This window comes from Artibeus jamaicensis, unplaced genomic scaffold (assembly GCF_021234435.1).
Source record: "Artibeus jamaicensis isolate MK-2021 breed Jamaican fruit bat unplaced genomic scaffold, CSHL_Jam_final contig_519, whole genome shotgun sequence".
Lineage (NCBI taxonomy): Eukaryota > Metazoa > Chordata > Mammalia > Chiroptera > Phyllostomidae > Artibeus > Artibeus jamaicensis.
Window position 1 is genome coordinate 17,956,289 of NW_026521871.1, and position 26,297 is coordinate 17,982,585.

Here is a 26,297-nt window from a genome sequence, read left to right on the forward strand (position 1 = left end):
GCTTGGATACAAGGAGTTGTGCAAGATCAGCTTTAAAAAAAAATACGAACTATTTCAAACATAAAAATGTGATAGAGAATAAGAAGAGAAACTCCTCTGTACCCACCATCCAGCTTTGTAGAGCCTTGACATTATGCCATATTTGCTTCAGATTTTTCTTTTTTAAGAAGGAAAACAAAGGGGGTGGGCTGGGATGGGAGTAAAAGACAGAAAACTGTACTTGAAAAATAATTAAATAAAAAAATTTTAAAAAGAAGGAAAACAAGACAGAAAAATGTTGAATCTCCCTGTGTATCTCTCTCCATCTGCATAATCCACTCCTTGTCCCAGAAAGAACCTCTATCTTAAGTTTAGCAGTAATCATTACCCTGTGAGACCTTTTTAAAAAACAATGGAAATTTATTTTCCCATAGCTCCAGAGACCAGAAGTCTGAGATTAAGGTATCAGCAGGGTTGTTTTTTTCTGAGGCCTCACTCCTTGGCTTGCAGGGGGCTGTCTTCTCCTTGTCTCTTCGCATGTTCTTCCTTCCGTACATGTCTGTGTCCTAATCTCCTCTTCTTACAAGGGTACCAGGCACACTGGACCAGGGCTCACCCTTACAACTCTTTAAAAACACTATCTCCAAATGCTATCACAGTCTGAGGCACTACAAGTTAGGACTTCAACATATGAATATGGGGGGATATGATTCAGCTCACAACACTTTCCAATAGGTATTAATCCTAACCAGTACAGAGTTGTCATGGAACATGACCATAAAGCTTTCCTCTGGCCTCTGCCCTGCCCTGCCACACCAGCAGCAGCAATGCCACTCCCTACCTCCCTGCTCCCTAGAAGCACCCAGTAGCTCTCTCTTGTTCTAAGCCAGGCTAGTATTCTTGTAAACCCATGATTCTCCATCCTGGCTGTACCCAGAATCACCAAGGAAATTTATAAATTATTTAACAAATTTTTTTCAATTACAGTTTACATTCAATATTATTTTGTATTAGTTTTGGGTGTACAGTATAGTGGTTAGACAAAAATATACTTTATAAAATGTTCCCCTTGATATTTCCAGTACCCACTGGCACCACACATAGTTATTATTATATTATTGACTATATTCCCTATGCTGTGCTTTACATCCCATGATTATTCTGTAACTACCAAGCTGTACTTCTTAATCACTTCTCCTTTTTCACCCAGTCCCCCAACCATCCTTCCCTTTGGCAACCATCAGCCTGGCTCTGTATCTATGAGTCTGTTTCTGTTTTGTCTGTTTGCTTATATTGTTTTTTAGATTCCAGATATAAGTGAACCCATATGGTATTTGTCTTTCTCTGATTGACTTATTTCACTTAGCATAATACCCTCTAGGTCTATCCATGCTGTCACAAATAGTTAAGATTTTGTTCTTTTTTATGGCCATTTGTTATTCATATTTTTTATCTTTTTCCTTTTTCTTAAAGAAGACCCTTGAACATTTCTTATAATACTGGTTTAGTGGTGATGAACTCCTTTAGTTTTTCTTGTTTGGGAAGCTCTTTACCTGTCTTTTGATTCTAAATGAAAGCTTTGCTGGGTAGAGTAATCTTGGTTATATTATAGGTCCTTGTTTTTCATTGTGTTGACTATTTCATGCCAGTCCCTTCTGACCTGCAAAGTTTCTGTTGAGAAATCAGCTGACAGTCTTGTGGGAGCTCCCTTGTAGGTAACTACTGCTTTTCTCTTGCTGTTTTAAGATTCCCTCTTTGTCTTTAACCTTTGGCATTTTAACTATGATATGTCTTGGTGTGGGCCTTTTTAGGTTCATCTTGTTTGGAACTCTCTGTGCTTCTTGGATTTGTATGTCTATTTCCTTTACCAGGTTAGGGAAGTTTCCCATCATTATTTTTTTCAAATATGTTTTCAATTTCTTGCTCTCTCTTTCCTCCAGCACCCTGTGTTGTGAATGTTGGTAGACTTGATGTTGTCCCCAAAATTCCTTATACTATCTTCATTTTTTAGATTCTTTTTTCCTTTTTTGCTGTTCTGATTGTACATTTTGTTTCTTTATATTCAAAATTGCTGATCTGAACCTCTGCTTCATCTACTTTACTCTTGATTCCCTATAATTTATTCATTTCAGTTAGTGTATTCTTTATTTCTGACTGTTTTATTTTTACAGTTTCCATGCCTTTTTTAAAAAAAGATTTTATTTATTTTTATAGAGAGGGGAAGGGAAAGATAAAGAGAGGGAGAGAAATTTCAATGTGTGGTTGTCCCTTGTATGCCCCCTACTGGGGACCTGGCCGGAAACCCAGCCATGTGCCCTGACTGGGAATCAAACCATAGAACCTTTGCTTCTCAGTCCAGTGCTCAATCCACTGAGCCACACCAGTTAGGGTTCCATGTCTTTTTTTATGTTGTTAAAGTTCTAAGTTCCCTCAGCACCCTTATGACCATTGTTTTGAACTCTGTATCTGGCAGTTTGCTTGCCTCCATTTTACTTTTTTTTTTTAAATGAAGATTTCTCCTGTTCTTTCACTTGGGATGTTTCTTTTTCTCTTTATTTCAGCTGTCTTCTTGTGTTTGTTTCTATGTATTAGGTAGAGCTGCTATGTCTTCTGGGTTGGTAGAATGGCTGTATGTAGTAGGTGTCCTGTAGGGCCTAGTGGCACAGCCTCCCCAGTCACTACAGCTGGGTGCTCCAGATGTGCACTGTACTGTTGTAGTTGAGGCTTGATTGCTATTGGCATGTCACTGGGAGGAACTGACCTTAAGTGTGATGAGATGCGAGGACCAGCTGTGACTACAGTGAGGAGTTGCTGTGCAGGGCCAACCCTATGGAGCAGGACTTGCTTCACTGGGGATTTGGTGCCTGCAGAATCTGGCCCTTGAATGTGTTGCTCATGGAGATGATAGCACTGTGATCCGGTGTGGTATGAAGCTGTTCCTCAGATGCACTGGTTCTGGGGTCTCCTGGGAGGTACAATGTCAGCCACTGCCTGTGCCCTGCCCGGGGTCACATAGCATGAGTACGGGGTGATCTGCAGGTGGCTGCTACTTGTGCTGGGTTGGAGGTGCCCAGAGGGGCCAAGGCTGGCTGCTGCTATTGCCAGGTCTGGGGCCAGTTAGCAAGAGATACGGGGTATGCAAAGGTCAGATGCTGCTTGTTTGAGAGATTTTAGGAAAGTCTGAAGCATAAGGCAAGAGAGGCCATTACTATGGAAAAGCCACTCAAAATGGCTTGGGTGGGCCTGAAAGCTGGGTGAGGCAGGGTCTCAGGGAATCACCAGGGTTGGGCTAACAGTGTTAGCAAGGTTGATGGAGACTCAGATATGGTGGATGCCTGCCTGTGTGGATGGGCTCAGTGAAAAAATAATGGCCTCTGCCAGCACTTTTGTCTGGGAGAAAGCTGCCCCTCCCTGATATCAGACAAGTCAGTTCCTCCCTGATGCCCTTGGTGCCTTTCGAGTTGCTACCCCAGTGCTGATTCTCAGAGCAAGTGAGTCTTGAGTAAGTTCATATATGGGCCCTTTAAGAGGAACACCTGGGACTCCAGAAGTCCTGTCTTCCTGAGCCCTAATCTTCGCTGGTTTATACAGACAGCAGTTATGGGGACTTCTCTTCCCAGAACCAGAACCCTGGGCTGGGACCTCTTGCTCCTTAGTGGGAGCCCTCTGTAGCTGAGATATCCCTCTTGATTTTTAACTGTCACACATGGGTGTAAGACCAGCCTGTCTGAGTCTCCACCCCTCTTACCAGTCTCAATGTGGCTTTTTCTTTATGTCCTTAGTTGTAGGACTTCTGTTCAGCTAGATTTCAGATGGTTATGAATGATGATTGTTCTGTAATTGAGGTGTAATTATGATGTGGTGGTGGGAGTTCTGAGTACAGCATTTACCTACACTACCATCTTCACAGGAATCCCTACCTTGTGTGTCCTAACTTTTTATTGTGAGAGAATTCTAGAATCACATGCAATAAGAAATAACACAGAGAGATGTCATGTACTCTTCATCCAGTTTCTTGAAGTGCTCACCTCCAGTATGACTGTCATATAACATCACTATGAAGACATTAACAATGATAATCAAACTGACCTTACTTAGATTTTACCAGATTTATATGCATTCATGTGTGGGTATGTGTATGTCTTTAATTCTATGCAATGGCCTCACATGTGAATTCCCTTGACCACCACTGTGAAGATACACAACAGTTCATGATGAGGGTCATTGTGCCACCCTTTCATAGCCACAGTCACCTTCCTTCCTTCACTCTCTCTAGCCCTGGTAACCACTAACCTGTTCTCCATCTTTATACTTTTGTCATCCCAAGCATGTTATAAAAATGGAATCATACAGTATGTAAGCTTTGAAGACTAGCTTCATTGTATTCAGCATAATCATCTCAAGATCCAGGCAAGCTGGTGCATGTGTCAAAAGCTTGTTCCTTTTCATTGCCGAGTATTCCATGCTATGGATGCAGCACCATCTCTTGTGATCTCAACTTAGGTTCAACCAAATGAAATGCTCTTTTTCTTTGTCAGAATGGTCAAACATTGGCAATTTGATGTAGTTTAACCTAATGTATGTGTGTGTATGTGTAGTGCTGTTTTGCATGTTGAAAGCTTCTTGCTTTACTCACGTACCATTACATTTTTGAGAGCCATCTGTGTTTATGGTGCTCATTTTAACTGCTCTCTGAATTCCATCCTGTGAATAAGCCAAAATTTACTTCTTCATTCTCTGCTCCCTTCTTTGTTCTCCTCTCCACTCATTTGGCACACGCTCTTAAGCACTGGCTAAGGGCTGGCCCTCCACCAGGTGCTGGACTGCATGAACACCACAGCTCCTGCCCCAAGACTGTCAGTGAATCACCAACAACTTCCCCCCAGCACTTCTCACTTCCTCGGGTGGCTGCCTGAACAGGAGCTGCTTCACACCTCTGTTCCTGCGACACTGTGGTTTCTTCCCCTCCCCTGCTTGGCAAACCCCTCCTTGCCCTTTAAGGACCAGCTGAAATCTCTCTCTCTCTCTTTAAAAATTGCTTCGTGAGTCTGTCTTGCCCTGAGTAAGTTGTTGTATCCTTTTCCTCTCCTGGTTCTTAGGGCCAGCACAGAGCCCAGTATACAGTGGACACTTACCAATTATTTGCTAGATGGCTTAATGCAGACCACTCTGGTGGGGGAGGTATAGGTTAACAGGTTACAAGCCATCCCCTTATGGGTGCTTGTGGGATTAGCAGAAGGCTGCGGAAGTTCCTATTTGCAGGTAAACTCACCTCTCTCATGCACCTGCACACACGTGCCTACAACCACTCACACTACTTGCACAAAATTAACATGCAGCCACTCATGTGGAGGTAGCTTCAGCAGTGGTAAAAGGCACCACAGATAAACCCAAATCCTAGAGAGATTTTGAAGAGGAATAATTATGAATATGTATGAGTTCCTTCTCCCTCCCCATTAGTGGCTTTTCATGGTCTCAGACCAGCCTTACACGCAAACCCTCTTCAGCCTCATCTTCAGCCTCCCTCATATCATTCAAAAGAGCAGCCCAGACAGAAAAGTGGGCCCCAGAGGATGACAAAGTGGACTGACTTTTCGGGGGGCAGGACAGGAACTGGACATGTTGCTTGCCTCTCCCTACCTTCTAGAGTTAGTGCTTAGGCCCGAGAGCTGACTCAAGCCGTGTGGGGTCATGGGCATTGATAGCATGACCATCCTGAGACCTAGGTATTCATAGGAAGGACTGAGCCTTAGACCCTAACCCCTTGTCCTCAGTTCCTCATCTGTGAAATGGAGAGACTGGAGAAGGTGATCTCCATCTGAGAGAAACATAACTCTGCAACCCTTCCCATGAAGTGGATCATGATGAGGGAGGGTAGAGCAAGGCAGAGCTGCTTGGGTGGAAAGAAGGCTCAGGACACCCCTGATGCTCAGGCCATGCCAGACTACGTCTCCAGCATCACGAGCCCTGGAAGGCTCCCTCTCTCAAGCTCTTTCGTGGGATTTGACTTGAAAGCAAAGGAATCTCTGATACAGCTTCCCCTTTCTGATGTTTGGGAACATAAACTCTGAGCACTCCCCTTTGTCTCTGTAGTATGCTGTTATGTTGTGCTTTCAAAAAAATTTTATATGTTTAATGTTATATATATATATATTTCTTAAACAATTTTTACAATTAACCTTATAGTGATTTCCAGAGTTTTATGTATTTTTCACAGTAGTACTTTCCCCCATCACTAATGCAAGAAAATACCAACACAGAGGACGTAAATAAAAATGCCTAGTTACTTATTTTCCCAAGACAGCTGAGCAATTATGTCTTCAAAACACTTGGCATTTTATTGCCTTCTGTGAAATATTTTAATTTTCCTCTAAAAGGATTTCAAACAATCCATGGTTGCAAATGACAGAGCTGCCTCTCCTATAATTCAACGTAACTCAATCGGTTTTCATGAACGTGAGCTCTGAAATTGCCTACATGCATTGCTAAGAAGCAGGACCCACCATTTTTTCTTTTGACTTTTTTAATATTGACAAACCCAGAGGTTTTGCTATTGCTGTAGACTTTCCAAGAGCCATTTTATCTTCAGGGCTCCAATTCTGTAAGGGAGTTAAGAGGTGGGTATTGTTCTGGTTTTGAAGGACAGGAAGCAGGCCCAGGAGGGAAGTGACTCATTCAAGGACACAGACCTGTGAAGGGATAGGCCTGGGGCTTTCCCCAAGCTCCTGCTCTGGGCTTCCACATAGGAGGTCGGGAAGCTCCCGACTTTCCTGTAAGAGTGCTGGGGGCAGCCACAGGTGTAACTTTGAGAGGACAATTCATATCCTTGTTTTGGGATACTGGAGAGTAAATATATCCAAGATCAAGAAATGATGGCTTGAATAACTACAAGTTACAAAAAACAATGACAAGAATAAGATTTAAAAATGCAGCTAGCTTTACCACCTCACACCCATTAGGATGGCTATTATGAAAAATAAAACAGAAAAGTCAGTGAGGATGTGGAGAAACTGTGACCCTGTGCACTGTTGGTGGGAAGGAAAATGGGACAGCAGCTTTGGAAGACAGCATGGTGGTTCCTCAAAAAATTACACGTGGAACTGTCCTATAACCCAGCAATTCTACTTCTGGGTATATACTCAGAATTGAAAGCAGGGCCTTGAAAAGATATTGTACACAGATGTTCACAGCAGCATTATTCACAATAGCCAAAATGTGGGAGCAACCCAAGTGTCCATGACAGAAGAATAGCTAAAGAAAGTGTGGCCTATATATACAAGGAAGTTCAGACTTACAAAGGAGGGGAGTTCTGACATGGGTTACAAGATGGATCAACCTGAGGACATTATGCTAAGTGAAATAAACCAGTCACAAAAGAACAGATACTGCATAATTCCACTTATATGATGTACCCAGGATACAAACAGAATGTAGAAGGATGGTTGCTAGAGGTTGTGGGGAAGGAGAGATAGGAAGTCAGCATCTGATGGGCAGAGTGTCAGTTTGGGGAGATGGAAAGTTCTTAGATGGATGGTGGTGATGGGTACAACAATGTGAGTGTACTTAATGCTACTGAACTGTACACTTAAAAATAGTTAAGATGATACATTTTATGTTGTGTATTTTACCACAATTAAAAACAACCTAAAAAATCCCCCCAAACAACTCAACAACTACCATGCTAAACTGCAGCAATTACAACATGATGATGTTTCTAAGAGTAAGTCAGAAAACATCCTTCTGCTCACTGGCTGTGTCTGGTGGCCTGGCCTCCTCACCACTGGTGGACGGGCACTATGGTGAAGTCTCCTGATGCCTGGATGAACCAGCCAGCCCCCACAGCAGCAGTGACCATTTTTTGGACACTGACTCTGCTCACCACTTTATTAAGCTCCTCATGTGCATCATCTGGTTGTGGGAAGCCGGCTGCTATTACTTCCACTTTAAAGTTGTCCACATTCAATAGCAGGTCACCCTGCTAGTGAACAGGGGAGCTAGGATTTGACGCCAGGTGTTCCCAGCTCTGAGTCCACAGCACTTGCTCTCTCAGCTGCCCTGCCTCTTGGCACTAGACTCTAAGACAGCTCATTAACTAGGTAATGGGTTTGTGATGCAGCGTCAAGGGTGAGGGAATGTGTCTGTCTTGCTTATCTCTGCCTCCCACTGTAGGGCAACTAATGAATAAATGAATACTTTTGTGTTTGTGTGTGGGGTGCTGCCAACGGGAGGCCAGATGGGATGAAATTTTGTCAGAATTTTTGCCTCCAGAATGGCCATTGAAAGGAGCTTCTCAGGTGCCAGGCCTCCCGAGGAACATGAGGTGACAGAGCCAGGCTAGTGAGCCACCAAGTCTTCCCCAGAGGATGGAAAGGCAGAAGGTTAGTGTGTGTGTCCAGGACAATAGACAAGACAGGATAAGACCCCTGGGGAGATATTACTAGAAAGCAAACTCCCTGGGGACCTTCTCAAGCTCACCAGTACCACTCACTGTTCATGTGAGTGGTATGTATATGATGTGTTGTGTATGTGTGTGCTGTGGTGGTGTGTGTACATGGGGGCGTGTATTTGTGTATGGTATAGCAGTGTTTGTGTGTGTACATTGGGGTATGTGTGTGGTATGCATATGGTGTATGTATGTTGTATGTGCTATGTATATGGGGGTATATTTGTGTGTGGGTGTTTGGTGTGCAGTGAGTACATGTGATGTGGCATGGTGTGTGTATGTGCATGTACATTCATGTATGTATAGCATGTGTAGTATATTGTATATGTATGTCGTGGGTGGTGTGTATATGGGAGTGTTTGTGTGTGGGTATTTGGTATGTTGTGAGTGTGTGATATGGCACGGTGTGTGGGTGTATGTCATGTGTGTAGTGTGTTATACATGTATGTACAGTGTGATGTGTATATGGAGATGTTTGTGGATGGTTATTTGGTGTGCACATAGTGTGTGTGATGTGGCATGGTGTGTGTGTGCATATGTACATTGGTGTATGTGTCATGTGTGTATTGTATATGTATGGAGTATATATGGGCTGTGTTTGTGTGTGGGTGTTTGGTAGTTTGGTGTGTGTGTAGGTTGAAGGGGTGGGATATATGGATCAATATTTCTGTAAAAATTGGAATTCCCCAATTGGGGTTATTTGTTTTAAACTCTTCTCCCATAGATGGTGTTTGCAAAACAAAATAAAAAACCAACCTCTCAAACAATTCAAAAATACCCCCCCAACCCAAAACAGTTGCTAAATTCCACATGAAGCCCGCTGCCATTTCGCACACCAGAACTCCACTTCTACCCCACCGTGCTATCTTAGTCCCCTGCAAAGTCACTTCCAGAGTCCTTCATGTCTCTGGCACCCCAGGCTTGACCACAGCCAGTCTCAGAGTGAAGCTTGACCTGGGGAGACTTTGAAGCTCACTCGAATATTAAGTTGAGCCTTGGGCCTGGAGCCAGGAGATCTGAGTTCAAGAGCTGTCTCTCTGTTTCCCAGAATCACTACCTCCTCCTTTTTTCTCCTTGGTGCTCTGGTTCTAAGATTATGGGGAACACAGTTAAGCAGATCCTTCCCATCTTTTGGGGGTTACTGGGGCCCTCTGGGCATAGTTGCTACCTAGTTTTAGGGAGGGGGTATTCTGAGGAACTGGTGTTTCTAACTAGGTTAAGTTTAGCCTATTTATTCAGGAAAACCATCCTGTCAGGAAAAGTCCTTCTTGCTCCTTCCTTCAGAACCACTTCAAGGGCTCCAGGGACATTTGTTTTTCTCTTAATAGTCTATGTTTTCAGAAATATGCTTTAACTTTCCAACAGCTTAGCTCCACAAGCACCTATTCTCAGTTTAATTATTCAAATGTTAACTGTGGTGCCAACCTACTTTAAAAGAGGTCTCATAAAATATAAAATTCAAGGTCATTTAGGTGGTTTCAGTATGCAGAATATACATGGGCAGAAAAGAACATTTTCCTAGGAAAGCATGGTGCCTCAAAAGTCTGAGGAAGGAGCTGTTTCCTTCTAAAGCTCAGCTGTGACTCTGAAGAAGCAGCAAGGCTGAGAGAAGCAGCTAGTAGAAGTCTTGATATTCAAAAAGTTGGAGATAGTGAAGGAAATCTGAGGGTATGCCAGGAATTCTGAAGCAGGGGGGAGCAATTTCTGACTAAAAGATGATTCACACAGCTTCCCTTCAAGGGCACGTTTAGTTGCTAATAACTAGAAATAAGACTGGAAAGAAAAAAGCTTCTGTCAGCCTCTGGAGGGAGGAATGGGGCATGGGGTTGAGGCTGGCCCTCTGCAGGGTCTTCCTGGGCCTCTCTACCAGCAACCTTGGCCCTCATACCACCCTCCACCCATGTCTGGAGAGGTTCTGAGCACTTATTAAGGGCTTATCTGCTGCTGTCCAGCTCCCCTAAGCTGTCCCAGCCTCACCTCTCATTATTCCACCCCAGAGAGAAACATGCCCAGGCCACAGAGTACCACATTTCCCGAACAAGCCACACATCTTCAGGTCTCTGGGCCATGTCCCCACCTGAAAGCCCTTGCCCGTTGCCTGTGTGGTAAACTCCTCCAGAATTCTCTGGGTCCAAGTCTACCACTTGGTGGTTGGAAGCTGCCCTGGAAAGGTTACTTGATGTTTGTGCAGCTCATATTTTTTAGCTGCAGGACGGGATTTGTAGTATTTGCCTTGATTACCCAGAAGGGGTTTTGAAGGTAAAGCAAGACAGTGGCTGGCAAAACAAACTACAGAGGGTAAGGCTCAGAAAAAACCATAGAGGTAAAAAGAGTAATAACTGGTGTGGACCAAGTGCTTGCTACATGTCAAGCACAGTGTTGGGAGCTCCACACGTATTTCTCATCTGATTCTCACAGCAGCCCTGGAAGTGCCTTAAGGCAAAGGCACAGCCAGATGAGTTGGGCATGAACAGGTGGGGCCACGCAGGCTCTGGATCTCATAGACCTGGGTTCAAGTCCTGGCTCAGCCTCTTATCTGCTCTGGGACTAGGGCATGTCCTTTAACTCCTCTCAGCTTCAGTGCCCTTACCTCTGTATTAATGATGTGATGTCGCCTAGTTCATGGGGTTGCCATACAAGGCAATACAGGGGTCAGCATACAGCACTGAGCCTGAATGTTAGTGATTATTAATCACTAATAATCACTATTAATAATTATTTATTATTAGTGAATGTTAGTGATTATTTATATGCTAACTTTATGGATTGGAAAACAGAGGCTTGAAAGGTTAAATAACTTGCTGGGGTCACACTCATATGGTGAGAGCTGGAGGCTGGAGTTTAAATCCTGGTCTTTAATAATGGACTTTAGCACCAAAGCTCTTAACCGTCACTTCCTGGACTAAGAGTCAGAATATCGGGATTCTAACTCCACTAATCTGTGGGGTGACTTGGCAATAGTCCCTTCCCATTTCTGGGTCTCAGAGTAAAGTGAGGGGTCTGAGCCAGGTGGTCTATATGGGCTATGAATCCACATAGATGACACCATACAACCTATAGTCACAAATACTTCACTTCTGTGCTTTTTTTTTTTTTAAGAATAAAAGGCACTAGCTAATTGGGAGATTTCTGCATCAGTGTAGACTACAGAGCTGAGGGCAGCTGCAGAAGTCAGCTTGATGGTCTGAAGGTGCCGAGGGAGCACTAGTGTTGACCATGGGACTTGGACTAGGGCCAACTACTACCCTTTTTTTGCCACAAGACCAAAAATGCAGAGGGAGAAATATCAGTCCTGTCCTGAGCTATTTGTTTAATACTCACCTGAGGACATTTTTTTACAATGCTTTTAAGACAGAGAGAGGAAGGGAGAAAAGAAGGGAGAGAGGAAAACATTGATGTGAGAGAGAAACATGGATTGGTTGACTCTTGTATGCACCCGAACCTGGGATCGTATGTTCCTGGACTGGGGCTCAAACCCACAACCTAGGCATGTCCCCTGACCAGGAATCAAACCTACTACCTTTCAGTTATGGGAGGATGCTCCAATCACCTGAGCCATACTGGCCAGGGCCTGTCCTGAGCTTCTATTAATTCATATTCACCTACCCACCACCTACATATTCATCCATCCATTCACTTATCCTTTCATCCACCCTTCCATCCCACCCAGCCACATCTACTCATCCCATCCATCTACCTATCCATCCCCCATCCATCCATCCCCTACCTATCTAACCATCATCCATCCGTCCATCTCTCTCTCTTTCTCTACCTACTCTTAATCACATTGATCTCACACACACACACACACACACACACACACACACACACACACACACACGTGTAAGGTAATTAACTTACCTTACCTACCCAACCAGTACTTCCTAAGAGCCTAAACCAGGGGCAACAGAGATGACTCAGCTGTGTCTCTCACTCTCAAAGAGCCCACTACCTGCATCAGACAAGAAGACACAGAAGAATTGGTGCCCTCATGGACGGGGAAATAGAGCCGTACTCAGCATCTTATTTTTTCAGGCCAGGCTCATTTACCTTCCAAAAACGAGGTGGTCATATGAGAGGACCCAGCATGCCCTTCCTGCTCTGTCTCCTCTTGCATGGTTTAGGATGTACTACAGTCCAGATTTCCCAGACTGGTTAGGAGGAGGCTGGACTTCTGTCCTGGACTGAGCAGCCCTCTGGGCCTACAATGGCAGTCCCCATGGGTCTCTTTGCCCCAAATGGCTGGCAGGCTCTGCCTGTGAAGCTGACTCTCTGGACCCCAGGTCTTCCTTTCCAAGACCAACATAGGCCAAAGATGCCACAGGACTGGTTTCAATGACCAAGACACCGTATCAACAGCCATTAATTGGCTGGGAGACTTTGGGCAAGACTCTTTCCCTCTGCAGCCCTGATGTCTCTGCTGTCTATTTATTTGTCAGTCAGCCACTGCATTGCTACAGATGGAATCATCTTCAATGGGAGATTTTTATTGCCAAATAAAGACAACACTAATCATAGCACATGCTGAATATGTGCCTAGGGTTGTGCTAAGCATGCTCCACTTAATAACTCACTTCATCCTTACAATAATCCTTTCATTTTCCCTGGGAAACTGAGGCTTGGTGAAGTTAAATAATTTGTTTACATTCATACATCTAGTGAGAGATTTGAATCCAGGCCTTTTCCAGACGATGAGCTTTAACCACCACCCAGTCATACCTGCTGTCCCTTTTACACTGATGGCTATCAGCTCTTAGCAAGGAGAGCCACATGGCTAGGGTTCTTTTAGGAAAAACCCAGAAACAGAGGCACAGGGGTCCTAGGCACTGTGTCCAGTGTTCAGGACATAGAAGGGGACACTAGTACCTAAGAAGTGACTTGGCCTGATTATAAACCAAATCTCCTGGTTCCCAGGTCCCCATCCTCTTTCCTGTGTCATCAGCTACACCTTCTCTGCAGGTGTAGCTGACTGACTGATCCCTGTCCTTTCAGCCACCTAGACACAGTTCAGTCAATCAACATCTGGAAATGAGATTTTAGCTTTGCTGCCAGTGCTATGAAACGCTGCCTAATGGAGAGTTAGCACTGTGATGATGTTGCTGCAGCCGTCCTGACGATCACAAACTCTTCACCATAACTGCCTAACGTCTACCTTAATCCAAGCCCACCTCACAGGGCTCATGTGGCCACCCCTTCACCCAAAGCCTTCCCTGAGACTCAACTTGTTCCCTTCTCTGCCACATCTGAAGGATGAGATCATTAACAGCATCTCAGTTATTTTAGAAAGGCCTGGGGAACAGAATAAAGCACTGCTCACCTCCCTTGCACCCCAAATTGGGGCTGGGGGTGGGGGTGCAGGGGAAAGACAAAAAACATCATAATTTCTAGCATCACCGCCAGGGTTCTCTATCACTGCATGCAATCTCTTGACCTACTTTCTCCTTTTGTCAGTTCTGCATCCCACAGCCTGCAGCTCTGGGGGGGATGCATAAGAGAGAGTACAGTTCTTGCAGCCCCAGTGTATGGAGGCAGGAGCCACCTCCTCTTCCTCCCCGCACCAGCCCTCTGCTGACTCACATTCTCCTCCCCATATCAATAAAGCTGCTGGCAGCTCCTACAACCCAACCCATCATGAAGGTTTGAGCTGGCTCAGGGCAGAAGGGAGAGGGCAGAGCTAAGACACATTTAGAGGGCTAGCAAAAATGCTCAGCTGTTCATCCATATGCTCACACTGCAGAAATGCCCTACATCTGGGTGCCAGCTGACCTCTAGAGGGACAGTTCTGTTTCTCTTCATCCAAATGCTCAAATGCCTTTTAATTACAAAAAGGCAACCTGTGTTTCTAAACTAAGTAGGGATTATACCATGATGAGTCTAGGCAGCTCAGCTAAGACAGAGATGTGAGAATTTTTCAAGTCAAAGCTAATAATACCACTACTATTACTAACAACAGTAGTGTCAGTGGTGGTAGATTGTGAAAATGGCCATGATTAGTCTCCTCTCTGAATCTATGCCTTTTGCAATGTGAATTTTCAGTTCCTCCCATTAAGAGATGGAATCTGTTTGTCCACTCTTTGAATCAAGGCAGGTAGGTCTCTTGACTTGCATTAGCTAATTTAATGCAGCAAAAACAATGTGAACAAGCCCAGTGTTAAAAGACAACAGGCTCCAAATGGAATCATTTGTATTAAGCCCACATCACCAAACTGAGACTTATACTAACCTGACTTCAGTTTCAGCCTCTCCCAGGAATTTAATCTTAACCAGTCAGTCTGGAATTTTTTGGTGAGTACTAGCAGGGAATCCACCTGAGAGCCCTCTTCTGTCCCCCACAGGGAGGTTACCTAAGCCTGGAACATCCACTCTTTCCCCTCCTTTGCCTGTGAAAGCCTTCTTTTTGTACAGCTCCTCAAAGCTCCTAGATGGGATGCTGACTCATGCATCACTCAATAAAGCCAGTAAGATCTTTCAATTTTATTCAGTTGAATTTTTGTTACTGAACAAATTTGGGAGCAGCAATGGGATCCACAGTGAACTTCTGATAGCATCCCGGGACAAGGAGACACACAGGTGTGGTACCCCGCAAACCCTTTTTCATTGTCTTTCTCGCCATTTCCGAGCGTAAGTTCTCGGTTCTGAGCTCTGCTTCCTTTGCGTTGAGCTACTGATCTGATTGGTAACCCAGCAGCATGTCTCTTTTAGGTATTATTTTGCCTTTGAGAGACCCAAGGTCTTTGCTGAAAAGATATGGAATCCTTAAAGTCTAAAGATTTAAGTGCACTGCCTTCCAGCACACCTGCTTATTTCATGACTAAGAACTATGGTCCTGGAATTTATAAATATCTACAAAAATGTCAAAATCTTACTAAACTTGTTTTGTATTCTCAGAGGTTGGCTTGGTACCTCACAGGTTGGTACCTCAGGTCCCAAAATACAGCCAGACAGAAATGTGGATTGTACTACACTTGTGGCTTGGGTCCAACCAAATTGTGAGCCCTCAGAGGCATTACAATGGCCATTAGAGGGAATGTCCTGATGACATAAGGTCCCTTAAGAAGCACGCTTGAGTTGTTCTTGAGCCATGTTTTGATCTCTTTGTGCCTGTTATATATGAGGAGCGGGACTGTCAGCGGATTTCTCAAAAGAGACCTTACAGGCAAGAAGGGGCTGGAAAGAAGTATTCCAAGTCATGAAATCCAAAGACCTACAACCAGGATTGCTCCATCCAGCAAAGCTTTCATTTAGAATGGAAGGGCAGATAAAGTGCTTCTCAGATAAGATCAAATTCAAGGAGTTCATCATCACCAAGCCCTTATTATATGAAATGTTAAAGGGACTTAATCTAAAAAAAAGAAGATAAAAAAGATGAACAGTGAAAGGACAGCAAACTCACAGTTACTAAGAACCACACCTAAAACAAAAGCAAACTAAGAGGACAGCTAGATTCAGGAGCAGAACCATAGAAATGAAGATCACATGGAGGGTTAGCAACAGGGGAGTGGGAGAAGAAGGGGGGAGAAGGTACAGAAAATAAGTAGCATAGACGGTAGGTAGAAAATAGACAGGGGGGAGGGCAAGAATAGTATGGGAAATATAGAACCTAAAGAACTTGAGACACGTGGTCATAAACTAAAGGGGGGAATGGTGGGGGAGGGGTGTGCAGGGTGGAGGGGAATGAAGTGGGGAAATAGAACAACTGTAATGGCATAATTAATAAAATATATTTGAAAAAAAAAGAAGCACACTTGAAAATAAAAGTTCCCAAACAGAATGGGATATCTACTTTAAGTGGCATGCAGAAATTTCCAAAAGGCTACAGAATTCCAAAATAGCTTCATTGAGTTTCACTGCAAAAAGCTAATGAAAAAATTAGAGACAGGAGGTACCTAAAACAAAATACTATAAAATGGATGCAACTCTTACTGCTCCCCTCTATCCTCTTTTATTTGAGTACTTATTCTGGTAATCTTGTCTGAATTGCCTTTCCACTCTGAAAAGACTACAAGACCATAAACAAAACTCTGCCAAGTTAATGGCCTTGCAGATACCTCCTGTAGGGACCCTTCCCAGAGTTGACACTCTGAGAAATTCTCTGGTAAACTGCTACATTATTACCCAAAATAGCCAAGGGAAAACTAAAATTAAAATTAATTGAAAAAACATTTCAAAATACTGATAAATCAGTATTGGAGCTGTACTCCTTACTTTAAAACCCACTCAGAACTTGTAGCTGGGAACCTGGAAAAACTGGCTGAAGCCAGCTGAGGGTGAAAATTCTTACTGGGGTCAGCTCTCCCAGATCTCTTGTAGTATCCAGTGGTGAGGAAAATAAAATTTATTTCACATTCTCTTTGGGTATGCCTCTTGAGTCCAAGGGGCTGTTCAATAATGCCAAAAATATTTACTTTTCCTCCTGACTAAAAACTACAAAGTAGCTCTGTGGTTAGAATCTGGCCAAATGGCAGAGCCTGTTAGAAAAATGTTTAGGCCTTCTTCCCTAAGCTAAAATAAAAACTATGTACCCAGAGGAGATAAAAAATCTTTTAGCCCTGGCAGAGTGGTTCAGTTGTTTAGAACATCACCCTGATACACCAAGGTTATGGGTTTGATCCCCCGTCAGAGCACATGCAAGAAACAACCAATGAATGCATAAATAAATGGAACGACAAATTGATGTCTCTTTCTCTCTCTTAAGTCAGTACATTTAAAAAGTATATTAAAAATACCTTTTAAAGCCCTTGTAAAAGGATTTGTGGGTAGATCAACCTATAATGTCATTTGAGTTGCAAACCAATTCCTTGAGGAATTGAGAGCAACTGTCCTTGTCTTACCTGTCTTTGCAAAATCAGCTCTAGAGGCAGTTCACAACCCACCTATTTCTTTTAGCGATCTCCCCGCCTCCCCCCTCCCCCACAAATTCATCTTAAAAGGCTTGTAAAATTAGCCTTGGGAAACCAAAGTCCTTGGAGGAATTTGCATTCCTTCCCTGTGCCTTTGAAATAAAATATTCTATAGACTTCAGAGCTTATTCTTATCAGAAGGAAAATGAGAAAGGGGGAAAGGTCATTTGAAATTTAGGCAAATGGAAAAATCATATGTCTTCTCCACAAATATTGGTAGGAACAATTTTAGCCATCTGAGAAGATAGCCTTAACTTATTCCATCTGTTCTTTTATATTATAGTACCTGTCTCATGGCTAAAATATTAAAATGAGACGACAAGATGTTGTTTCTGTTCATGTGTGTCAGTACGTATCTCTGTGTCGTGGGCCTTTTCTCCCTCTGTATGTTATTACTAACATTTATTTGTAAAAGAGCTCTGGTTAATTGGTTTAAACAAACAAGCATTTATGTAAATTTAGGACACAAACATTCTCAAGAATGTAATAGAAACTAACTCAAATGCTTTTCAGGTTCATGTTATCTGGGAAAATATTTGGTATTAAAGCTAGTTTAAGTTTGTTGATTTACATAAAATAGACATGTCTTAAGAGTTATTAACTTTGAATATAACAAAGACATACAACTAATTTTACATGGGTTTATGAGTGAAATGAGTTCATGTTATTTCTTACAAAATATGTCAGCAAAAAAAATTAGCTTGTTGACTTCCGCCAAGATGGAGGTGTAGGTGGGAACACTGTGCCTTCTCGCACAACCAAGTTTAAAAACAACAAAGTTTTAGCAACAAAAATGCAGCCAAACCACAGAGAATTGAACTATACTGAAGTCCGACAACAACGAACCATTCAGCCAGACTGGTAAGAGGAGCAGAGCCAGCACCAGAATGGGGTTGGGCAGGAAAGATCCACCACACCGACCCAGGCACTCGACCCAGCTGCTCAGGCAGCTATGGGTGGATCCCAGGTGTGGGGTAGCAACGAGCGGACCCACTGAAGGTGCAAGACAGCAGACCCACTGAGGGCTGACTGCGGTCACACATTCAGACGTAGATAAGGAGTGAGCAGTGAGATAGACTGGGCAGGCCCCAGTGGTGGGAAGCAGCAGAGGGGATCGCCATTGTCCCTCTTTGACCCCGCCCCCACATACAGCATCACAACCCAGTGACCTGGGTGGCCCCACCCTGGTGAACAACTAAGGCTCCCCTCCTCATACATAACAGGCATGGACAGACCAAAACATGGCTCAAGAAGAACTCAAAGCCCCAGAGCCGATAAATCTAAGAGAACAAGAAATTGCCAGCCTATCAGATGCACAGTTCAAAACACTGGTGATCAGGATGCTCACAGAACTGGTTGATTTTAGTCACAAACTAGAGGAATAAATGAAGGCTAAACTAATTGAAGTGAAAGAAAATGCACAGGAAACCAACAGTGATGGAAAGAACACTGGGACTCAAATCAAGAGAGTGGACCAGAAGGAAGAAAAAAATGACCAAACAGAAAAATATGAAGAAACAAGAATTCAAAAGAATGAGGAGACGCTAAGGATCCTCCAGGACATCTTTAAACGCTCCAACATCCAAATTATAGGGGTACCAGAAGGGGAAGAGGAGTAGCCACGAGTGGAAAACTTAGTTGAACAAATAATAAAGGAGAACTTCCCCAATCTGGCAAAGGAAATAGACTTCCAGGAAATCCAGGAAGCTCAGAGAGTCCCAAAGAAGTTGGACCCAAGGAGGAACACACCAAGGCACATCATAATTACATTAGCCAAGATTAAAATGAAGGAGAGGATCCTAGGAGCGGCAAGAGATAAGGGGACAGTCACCTACAAAGGAGTGCCCATCAGACTGTCAGCCAGTTTCTCAAAAGAGACCTTACAGGCAAGAAGGGGCTGGAAAGAAGTATTCCAAGTCATGAAATCCAAAGACTTACAACCAAGATTGCTCTATCCAGCAAAGCTTTCATTTAGAATGGGAGGACAGATAAAGTGCTTCTCAGATAAGGTCAAGTTCAAGGAGTTCATCATCACCAAGCCCTTATTATATGAAATGTTAAAGGGACTTATCTAAGAAAAAGGAGATAAAAAAGATGAGCAGTGAAAAGACAGCAAGCTCACAGTTATTAAGAACCACACCTAAAACAAAAGCAAACTAAGAGGACAACTAGATCAGGAGCAGAACCACAGAAATGAAGATCACATGGAGGGTTAGCAACAGGGGAGTGGGAGAAGGAGAAGGGGGGAGAAGGTACAGAAAATAAGTAGCATAGATGGTAGGTAGATAATAGATAAGAGGGAGGGCAAGAATAGTATGGGAAATATAGAATCTAAAGAACTTGAGACACGTGTTCATGAACTAAGGGGGGGAATGGTGGGGGAGGGGGTGTGCAGGGTGGAGGGGAATGAAGTGGGGAAATAGAACAACTGTAATTGCATAATCAATAAAATATATTAATTTAAAAAATTTAAAAAAGAAATTAGCTTGGGAAGATGGCTGACTTTGTCTAAGATCTCAAAGTTTTGTGGGTATTCTAAACATAATTGTTGAGAACAAGTAAATTACATAGATGTAAGAAGCGTAAAAAATTTAAGGTGAACTTTTAAAATAGGGTGTGCAGGGTGGAGGGGAGTGGAGGAGGGGAATAGAACAAATGTAATGGCATAATCAATAAAAAAGAAAGTTAAAAAAATAAAATAGCAGCACTGAGATAGGAAAAAAAATAGTAACTAAAAAAAATAAAATAGTCACCCAAAATCTTTTTGGTAACCATAACCTTAAAGTTTTGCTAAGTTAAATAACGGGTTAAGTTAATGACTATTCAGTTCATTTCTAAATAGATAAAATACTCAAACATTAATTGCTGAACATAGGTTTGCCCATTTTTTAATTTCTTTTACAGAAGAACCAAAGAAATTTGGGTCTTTTAGTAAACATGTCTTATACCACATTGAAAAATGTACTAAGAGAAAACATATGTTTCTAGAAATTATAACAAAGTATTGACAAATTTGCCAAGGCACAGAATGTTAATGTAAAATTGTTTACTTCTTTATTTTCATTAGAAATTAATGTTTTTAAGGGATATGAATTCTAATATATGTAACTAAAACTACTAGAAATGATAAAAAAAATCTCTATATGCAAGGAAAGTAAAACCTGTGTTTTCAGTAAAAGAAGGCATAAGGAATAAAAATGTATTTTACTAAGGGAAAAGGAAGCAATTTGTTCCAAAGTAAAACTGGCTATTTCAAAATGGGAAAGAAGAAAATAAAAACAAATAAAAAGAAAGTTAGAAAGATAGAAAAAGAGATAGAGAATTTTACTTTGTGTCTACAATTTGGCTAAAAATCAAATTTGTTATAAGGGTTTAAAATAAATGTTAATATTAATAGGGTACTTAAGTAAAAGTAAAGCTTAATTTTCATTTATCTGCTAAAAGGATAAAGTTTTCTTGGACTAATTGGTCTGCTCCTGATAAGAGATTAAGAAAGGTTTTTTCTTCTCCTTTTAAGGAATCTGCCTAGGGGTAAAAAAGTCAAAGATCTTGTATCTTGTCAAAATAATCACCTATGGCCAGGTGGGTTCTAGACTTACGGGGGGGGTCACTTTGTAAGTTACCTAAATATCTAACCACTATACTGTACACCTGAAACTAATATAATACTGAATGTCAACTGTAATTGGAAAAAAATCACCTGTGTTCCATGTTGTCTTCATCAGGCCTTGGATTACTTAAGTAAATCTCCTAATTAATCTAGTCTTCTCCATATTAAAGGAGCTAAGTTTTGCTCACAACTATGTAACCATATAAATTTGCCTGTAAAATCTCTCATTGTCACTTTGGTTAAATAGATTAAGTATTGTTTCACAGTGACCTATGACCCTATTTAACCAAATGTTTTAAAACCTTTTTGGTATTTTTTTGACAAACTTCCCCCAAATCAAATCCTAAATAATTTTTTTTTTACCTTGAATAAACTTTGGGATGTTCCAGAGGGTCTCTGGAACATCTCAAAGATTTGTTCTCTCTCCTTATAAAAAGGGAAAAAACTAATTGGGCTTATTTGACATGTTAAGTCATGGGAAGTGCTGTCAAATAAGAAGTAATACTAACCCTTCTTTATGTTGTATCTGAATGGGTACATGTTCTGAGCGTTCTAGAAACTGTATGAAATTCTTGGAAATCTGGTATGTCCTGGTATAACTCATCAGTCATAATTCTTGTTATCATCTTAAACTGTTGTATATTACAGAAATAACCACATTTCCTTGTCGATTCCATTATAATAAATTCTTATTAGAACTCTAATAAAAGGTATTTTAAATCTTTTGTCATTGACAGAGTTATTATTTTACTCTGACCCTTTTACAAAAGTGTTCCTGCAAAAGTACTTCCTCTTCAAGCAGAGTCATGGAAAGAACTTTGACAAATACAGTTTTCTCCTAACTTTAAGATCTTAAAATGAACTGGGTAAGAATTTCTGGAACTAGTGGAAAAACTGGATTCCAGCAGAGCAAAAATTAGTAACATGAGACTGAATGAACTGAGGAGGAGGATTATAATTTTTATGACTCCTTGTTTGAAGCATTGCTGGTTCTTTAATGTTTTGCTTTACCAGATTTAAGGAGACTTTTTCTCTTAAGCTATCAACAATTTAGTAGGACATACTCACGTGAACAAAGATCAAACATTTACTTTTTCCCATCTACCTTATCCCCCCAGAATTGTGTTACTCTTGAGTATTCTTTTCATGACAATATAGTTATTTGCATAAGTGCAATGAGAAACTATTCTTGGAACAGGACATAACTGGAAATATTGGTTATATTACCAAACCTTTGACTAGAACATCATATTTAAGAAAGACGTGTGTAGATTCAGATATGAGCAGATGATTTTAAGGCCAATAAATCCCCTTGGAAAAATTGGCTGGGTACCTTGTTTACAAGCTTCCAAGCAAAGAAATCACTATTTTTGCTGCACTTATATAACTAATCAGGCCAAGTGTAATGTGAACAAATTAGTTTTGCTGTGGTTATCTTTGGAAAAAATAAATGGGTATAATTGTAGGTAAAAAAAATTGTGTTTGCATTTTTGTCTATATTGGATTTTAATCCCGTTAATTGTCTTTGAGGTTTTGTTATATACCTATAAACTGGACTGGATCTTAAATTCTGCTAGTTTCCTAAAAACTTTGGCTATGAGTATCCAAACTAATGCTTCTAATTTTCTCCCACCCTCTGATTTAGAATCACCAAGAATCACCTTAAATCTTCTTGAAAGGAGCACACTAGGTCCTCCTCACCACCCAGATGGCAGACAGACTTCAAGGAGTCAAGGCTTGAGAACACATCTCACAGCTAAAGAAGGTTCTGTCCCACATTTGGGTACTTCTGCATCAAATTGGTTAGGAGGAGAATTAGTTGCCATTGATGTAGACTGTTTCCTCCAAAGATGCTGGGTCAAGACATCATAATTTAGGTAATCATGAAACCCTCTCTTCTTCTCTTTCTTTCCTTTACTCTGGCACTGGCCTAGAAAGATAACACCATAATCCATATCTCCCAGGACAGTGCTAAGAGGATGACCTCTAGAATTCGAAACAACTTTGTATTTCAGGCTAGATTTATTGTACTTGCAGAATGCACTGAAAACCTAACCGACCCCTGGTGTGAATGGGCAAGTGTAACAACCCCCTGGAATGAATCCTCTAACTGTAACTTGAATGAACTCATTAACAGTGTCACCTCAGTGGAAGTGGGTCGTGCTCTGACAGGATTCATCTCTGTGGCAGTTAGCATTTTCCTGGGGCCTACGAATGCCTATGTGGCTGGTGTACAACTGGGTAACGTCTCTTAGGTTATTCAACTGAGCCCCTAACTGTTTACAAACAAACTGAGGCACCATTGGTTAACTCCGCTGAATCTACAATGTAGTGAATCTACATTGTTGAGCTAGAACAGACCTACCAGGAGGTGTTCATTACTCAGGATTCACTTCCTTTGGCAGGGCCTTACTTCTCCGGTTAGGAGTAACTGTAAATGGGGTTATGGTTAGAAACCTCTCCTTAACTCTTTAGGATATTGTAGAATCCTCTGCTAAGATGACAGCTGCCCAAGAAAAATCCTCAGACTCTCTGGAGAAAGTTCTTGATAATAGTATTCTTATCTTTTAGCTGAGCAGAAAGGATTCTATGCTGTGGCCCATACCACCTGTTGCACCTGGATTAACAATTCTGAAGAAGTTGAAACTCAGTTACAGAAGATTACAGAGCAAGCCACCTTGGTTAAAAAGGAGACTGTTTCAGAAGGGTCTTTGTTTGACTCATTTGATTTTGACTGGAGGGGTGTCCAACCTTTTGGTGTCTCTGGGCCACACTGGAAAAAGAGTCATCTTGGGCCACACGTTAAATATATAGATACTAACAAAAACTGATGAGCAAATAAAAAGGTTTTAAGTAAATTTATAATTTTGTGTTGGGCCACCTTCATAGCCACCCTGGGCTGCATGCGGCCTGCAGCCTGCAGCCTGCAGGTTGGACACCTTAGATGGCTCCGAAGTGCACTCTGGATGTTGGGAATTATCCTGGATGTTGGAAATAGTAGTCATAGCAGTCTACTGGAATGTTGTATTCTCTCAAAAGCTTAATGCGCATGCTTGCAGCCACTAAGATTGGAATGCCGGAAAAGGAAGGGAGTGACTAACTTTAAAATTGTGAACCTGAAGTGGTGGCCTGTGAATATCACAGATACTCAGAAAAATAAAGTCATGACCTGTGCTTCACACAGAGGATCAGTAAAAGCTGCAAAAAATACAGAGTGGTAGCTGAGAGTGGTTAATGCCTTAAAGTTTTATCATATCTTTCAGTTAAACCGAGACTCTGGTCACAGGGGCAATTGTTAGAAAAAGCGGTAACAGGCCCAAATGGAGTCATTTGTGAAGCCCACATCACCAAACAGATTTAATACCTAACTTAACTTCAGTTTCAGCCTCTCCCAGGAATTTAATCTTAACCAGTCAGTCTGGAATTTTCTGGTGGGCGCTAGTGAGGGAATCCACCTGATAGCTTGCTCCCATCCTCCACAGGTAGGTCACCTCAGCCTGAAACAATCCACTTTCCCACTCTGCCTGTAAAAGCCTTCCTTTTGTACAGCTCCTCAGATCTCCCCTTTACTTGCTAGATGGGATACTGCCTGATTCATGGATCATTCAATAAAGCCGATAAGATATTTAGATTTTACTGAGTTGAATTTGTGTTATTTAATACCAGAGAAGCCTGGAGGAGGTGGAACCTCACAGAGCAGAGATGAGCCCTCCCCACAGAGGCCATTCTCACCAGCCTGCCATCCTGCCAAGATCAGCAGGGCCCCACTAGGACCAGAAGAACCACACGGCTAAGCCCGACTCTCATTGAAATGAGAGCTAAATATAGTTTAGTTCTGAGCCACTGAATCTTGGAGTACTTTGTTATATAGCAAAAGCTATATAACTAATTTTAAAAAGTTTTTTAAAACTTTTTTAGGGAGTGGACAATGACAGGATTTTAAAAGGACAATTAAGGGGGACTGATGGTGACAGAAGGAAATGTGACTTGTGTGGTGAACACAACACATGATACAGATGAGATATTGTGGCATACACCTGAAACCTATATAATTTTATTAACCAATGTTATCCCAATGAATTCAATAAAAATTTAAAAAATCTATCATAAATAAAAGATAATTAGTAACACATATACACATACACACACAGGGTGGGGCAAAAGTAGGTTTATAGTTGTTTGTATGGAAAACAATAGTATAATTAATGAGTAATAATACAGGAATAAGCTCTGTGTTTCACGTACTCATAAGTGTGAACCTACTTTTGCCCCATCCTGCATTTTTGGTCATACAAACATAACAGTGAAGTCAAAGAGAATTCAGTCACTTACTCTCTGACTACTCCCCAATATTCGGCAGGATTTAGAAATACGAACTGTGTTGTTCAACCTTGCCAGTACTTCTGCATCCCCACGGACATTGCTCTCTGTGGTGAAGACTGTTCTACTTACCAGAATCTTGGTGGTGTAGGCGCTGTTGATGGCAATGGCATTGACCAGCAGCTCCATGGTCTTGGTGTTGATGGAGCTGGGGTCGGGGATCTCCTTGTAGTGGACATCACCAATGTAGGCCTGCACTACTGTCATGCGATTGGTCGTCAGTGTGCCCGTCTTGTCTGAGCAGATGGCCGTGGCATTGCCCATGGTCTCACAGGCGTCCAGGTGTCGCACCAGGTTGTTGTCCTTCATCATTTTCTGGGGGAGGAGGGGCGGATGAGTGACAGTGACAGGGAGCTGGGGTTCTTCAGTGTGTCCCTTTGCTCTCACACATGCAAAGGGTCATGGTGGCCACAGCCTCTGACACCTGGGCTCGTTTCTGTGCCACGCTTTCCCTTCCGTTTTATTAGCTGAGCCATTGGAAAGAGTTGATTGGCTGATTCTATGAATTTGGAGTACAGAAGTAGTCTACATTCTTTATGCAAAAATAGGGGAAAGAATAAGTTAAGGTTGGGACCTCTCTGTTTACTTCAAATATTTTTCTCTTACACCATAATATAAATGTTTTTTATTATTATGAATTTTCTCAAATATACCATCTTTCATTGATGCTGGTTTTCACTGTCACTTGGTTTCACCAAAAGTAAGTATGTTTTGGAGACACATATGTTTATAGACATAAGACAATAACTGAAAAATATAAAAATGTGGAAGGATAAATAGTGTCATTATCTTTGGGTGTTAGAAGTATAGGAGATTTTTAGTCTTCTTTTAAAAAATTATAAATTCTATTTTTCTACAGTGAATACATATTGTAACATGAATGATGAAAATCACAAATTTCTTCTAAATGTGGACATATAAAAAAGAAAAAGAAAACAAATTAGCCATAATGCTACCACTCATAACTGATATTTATACATCAACA

At 41.9% G+C, this 26,297-nt stretch overlaps 1 protein-coding gene across 11 annotated transcripts in view; it reads right to left on the reverse strand.

Annotated features, from left to right (window-relative positions):
- Nucleotides 1-26,297, reverse strand: part of ATP2B2 (ATPase plasma membrane Ca2+ transporting 2) — a 494,651-nt gene that overhangs the window by 34,408 nt on the left and 433,946 nt on the right. For all 11 annotated transcript variants that reach the window (XM_053668978.1, XM_053668979.1, XM_053668975.1 and 8 more), the window contains one exon: nt 25,385-25,627. In XM_053668978.1, coding sequence (XP_053524953.1) covers nt 25,385-25,627 — 243 coding nt within the window. The remainder of the gene's footprint in view (nt 1-25,384; nt 25,628-26,297) is intronic.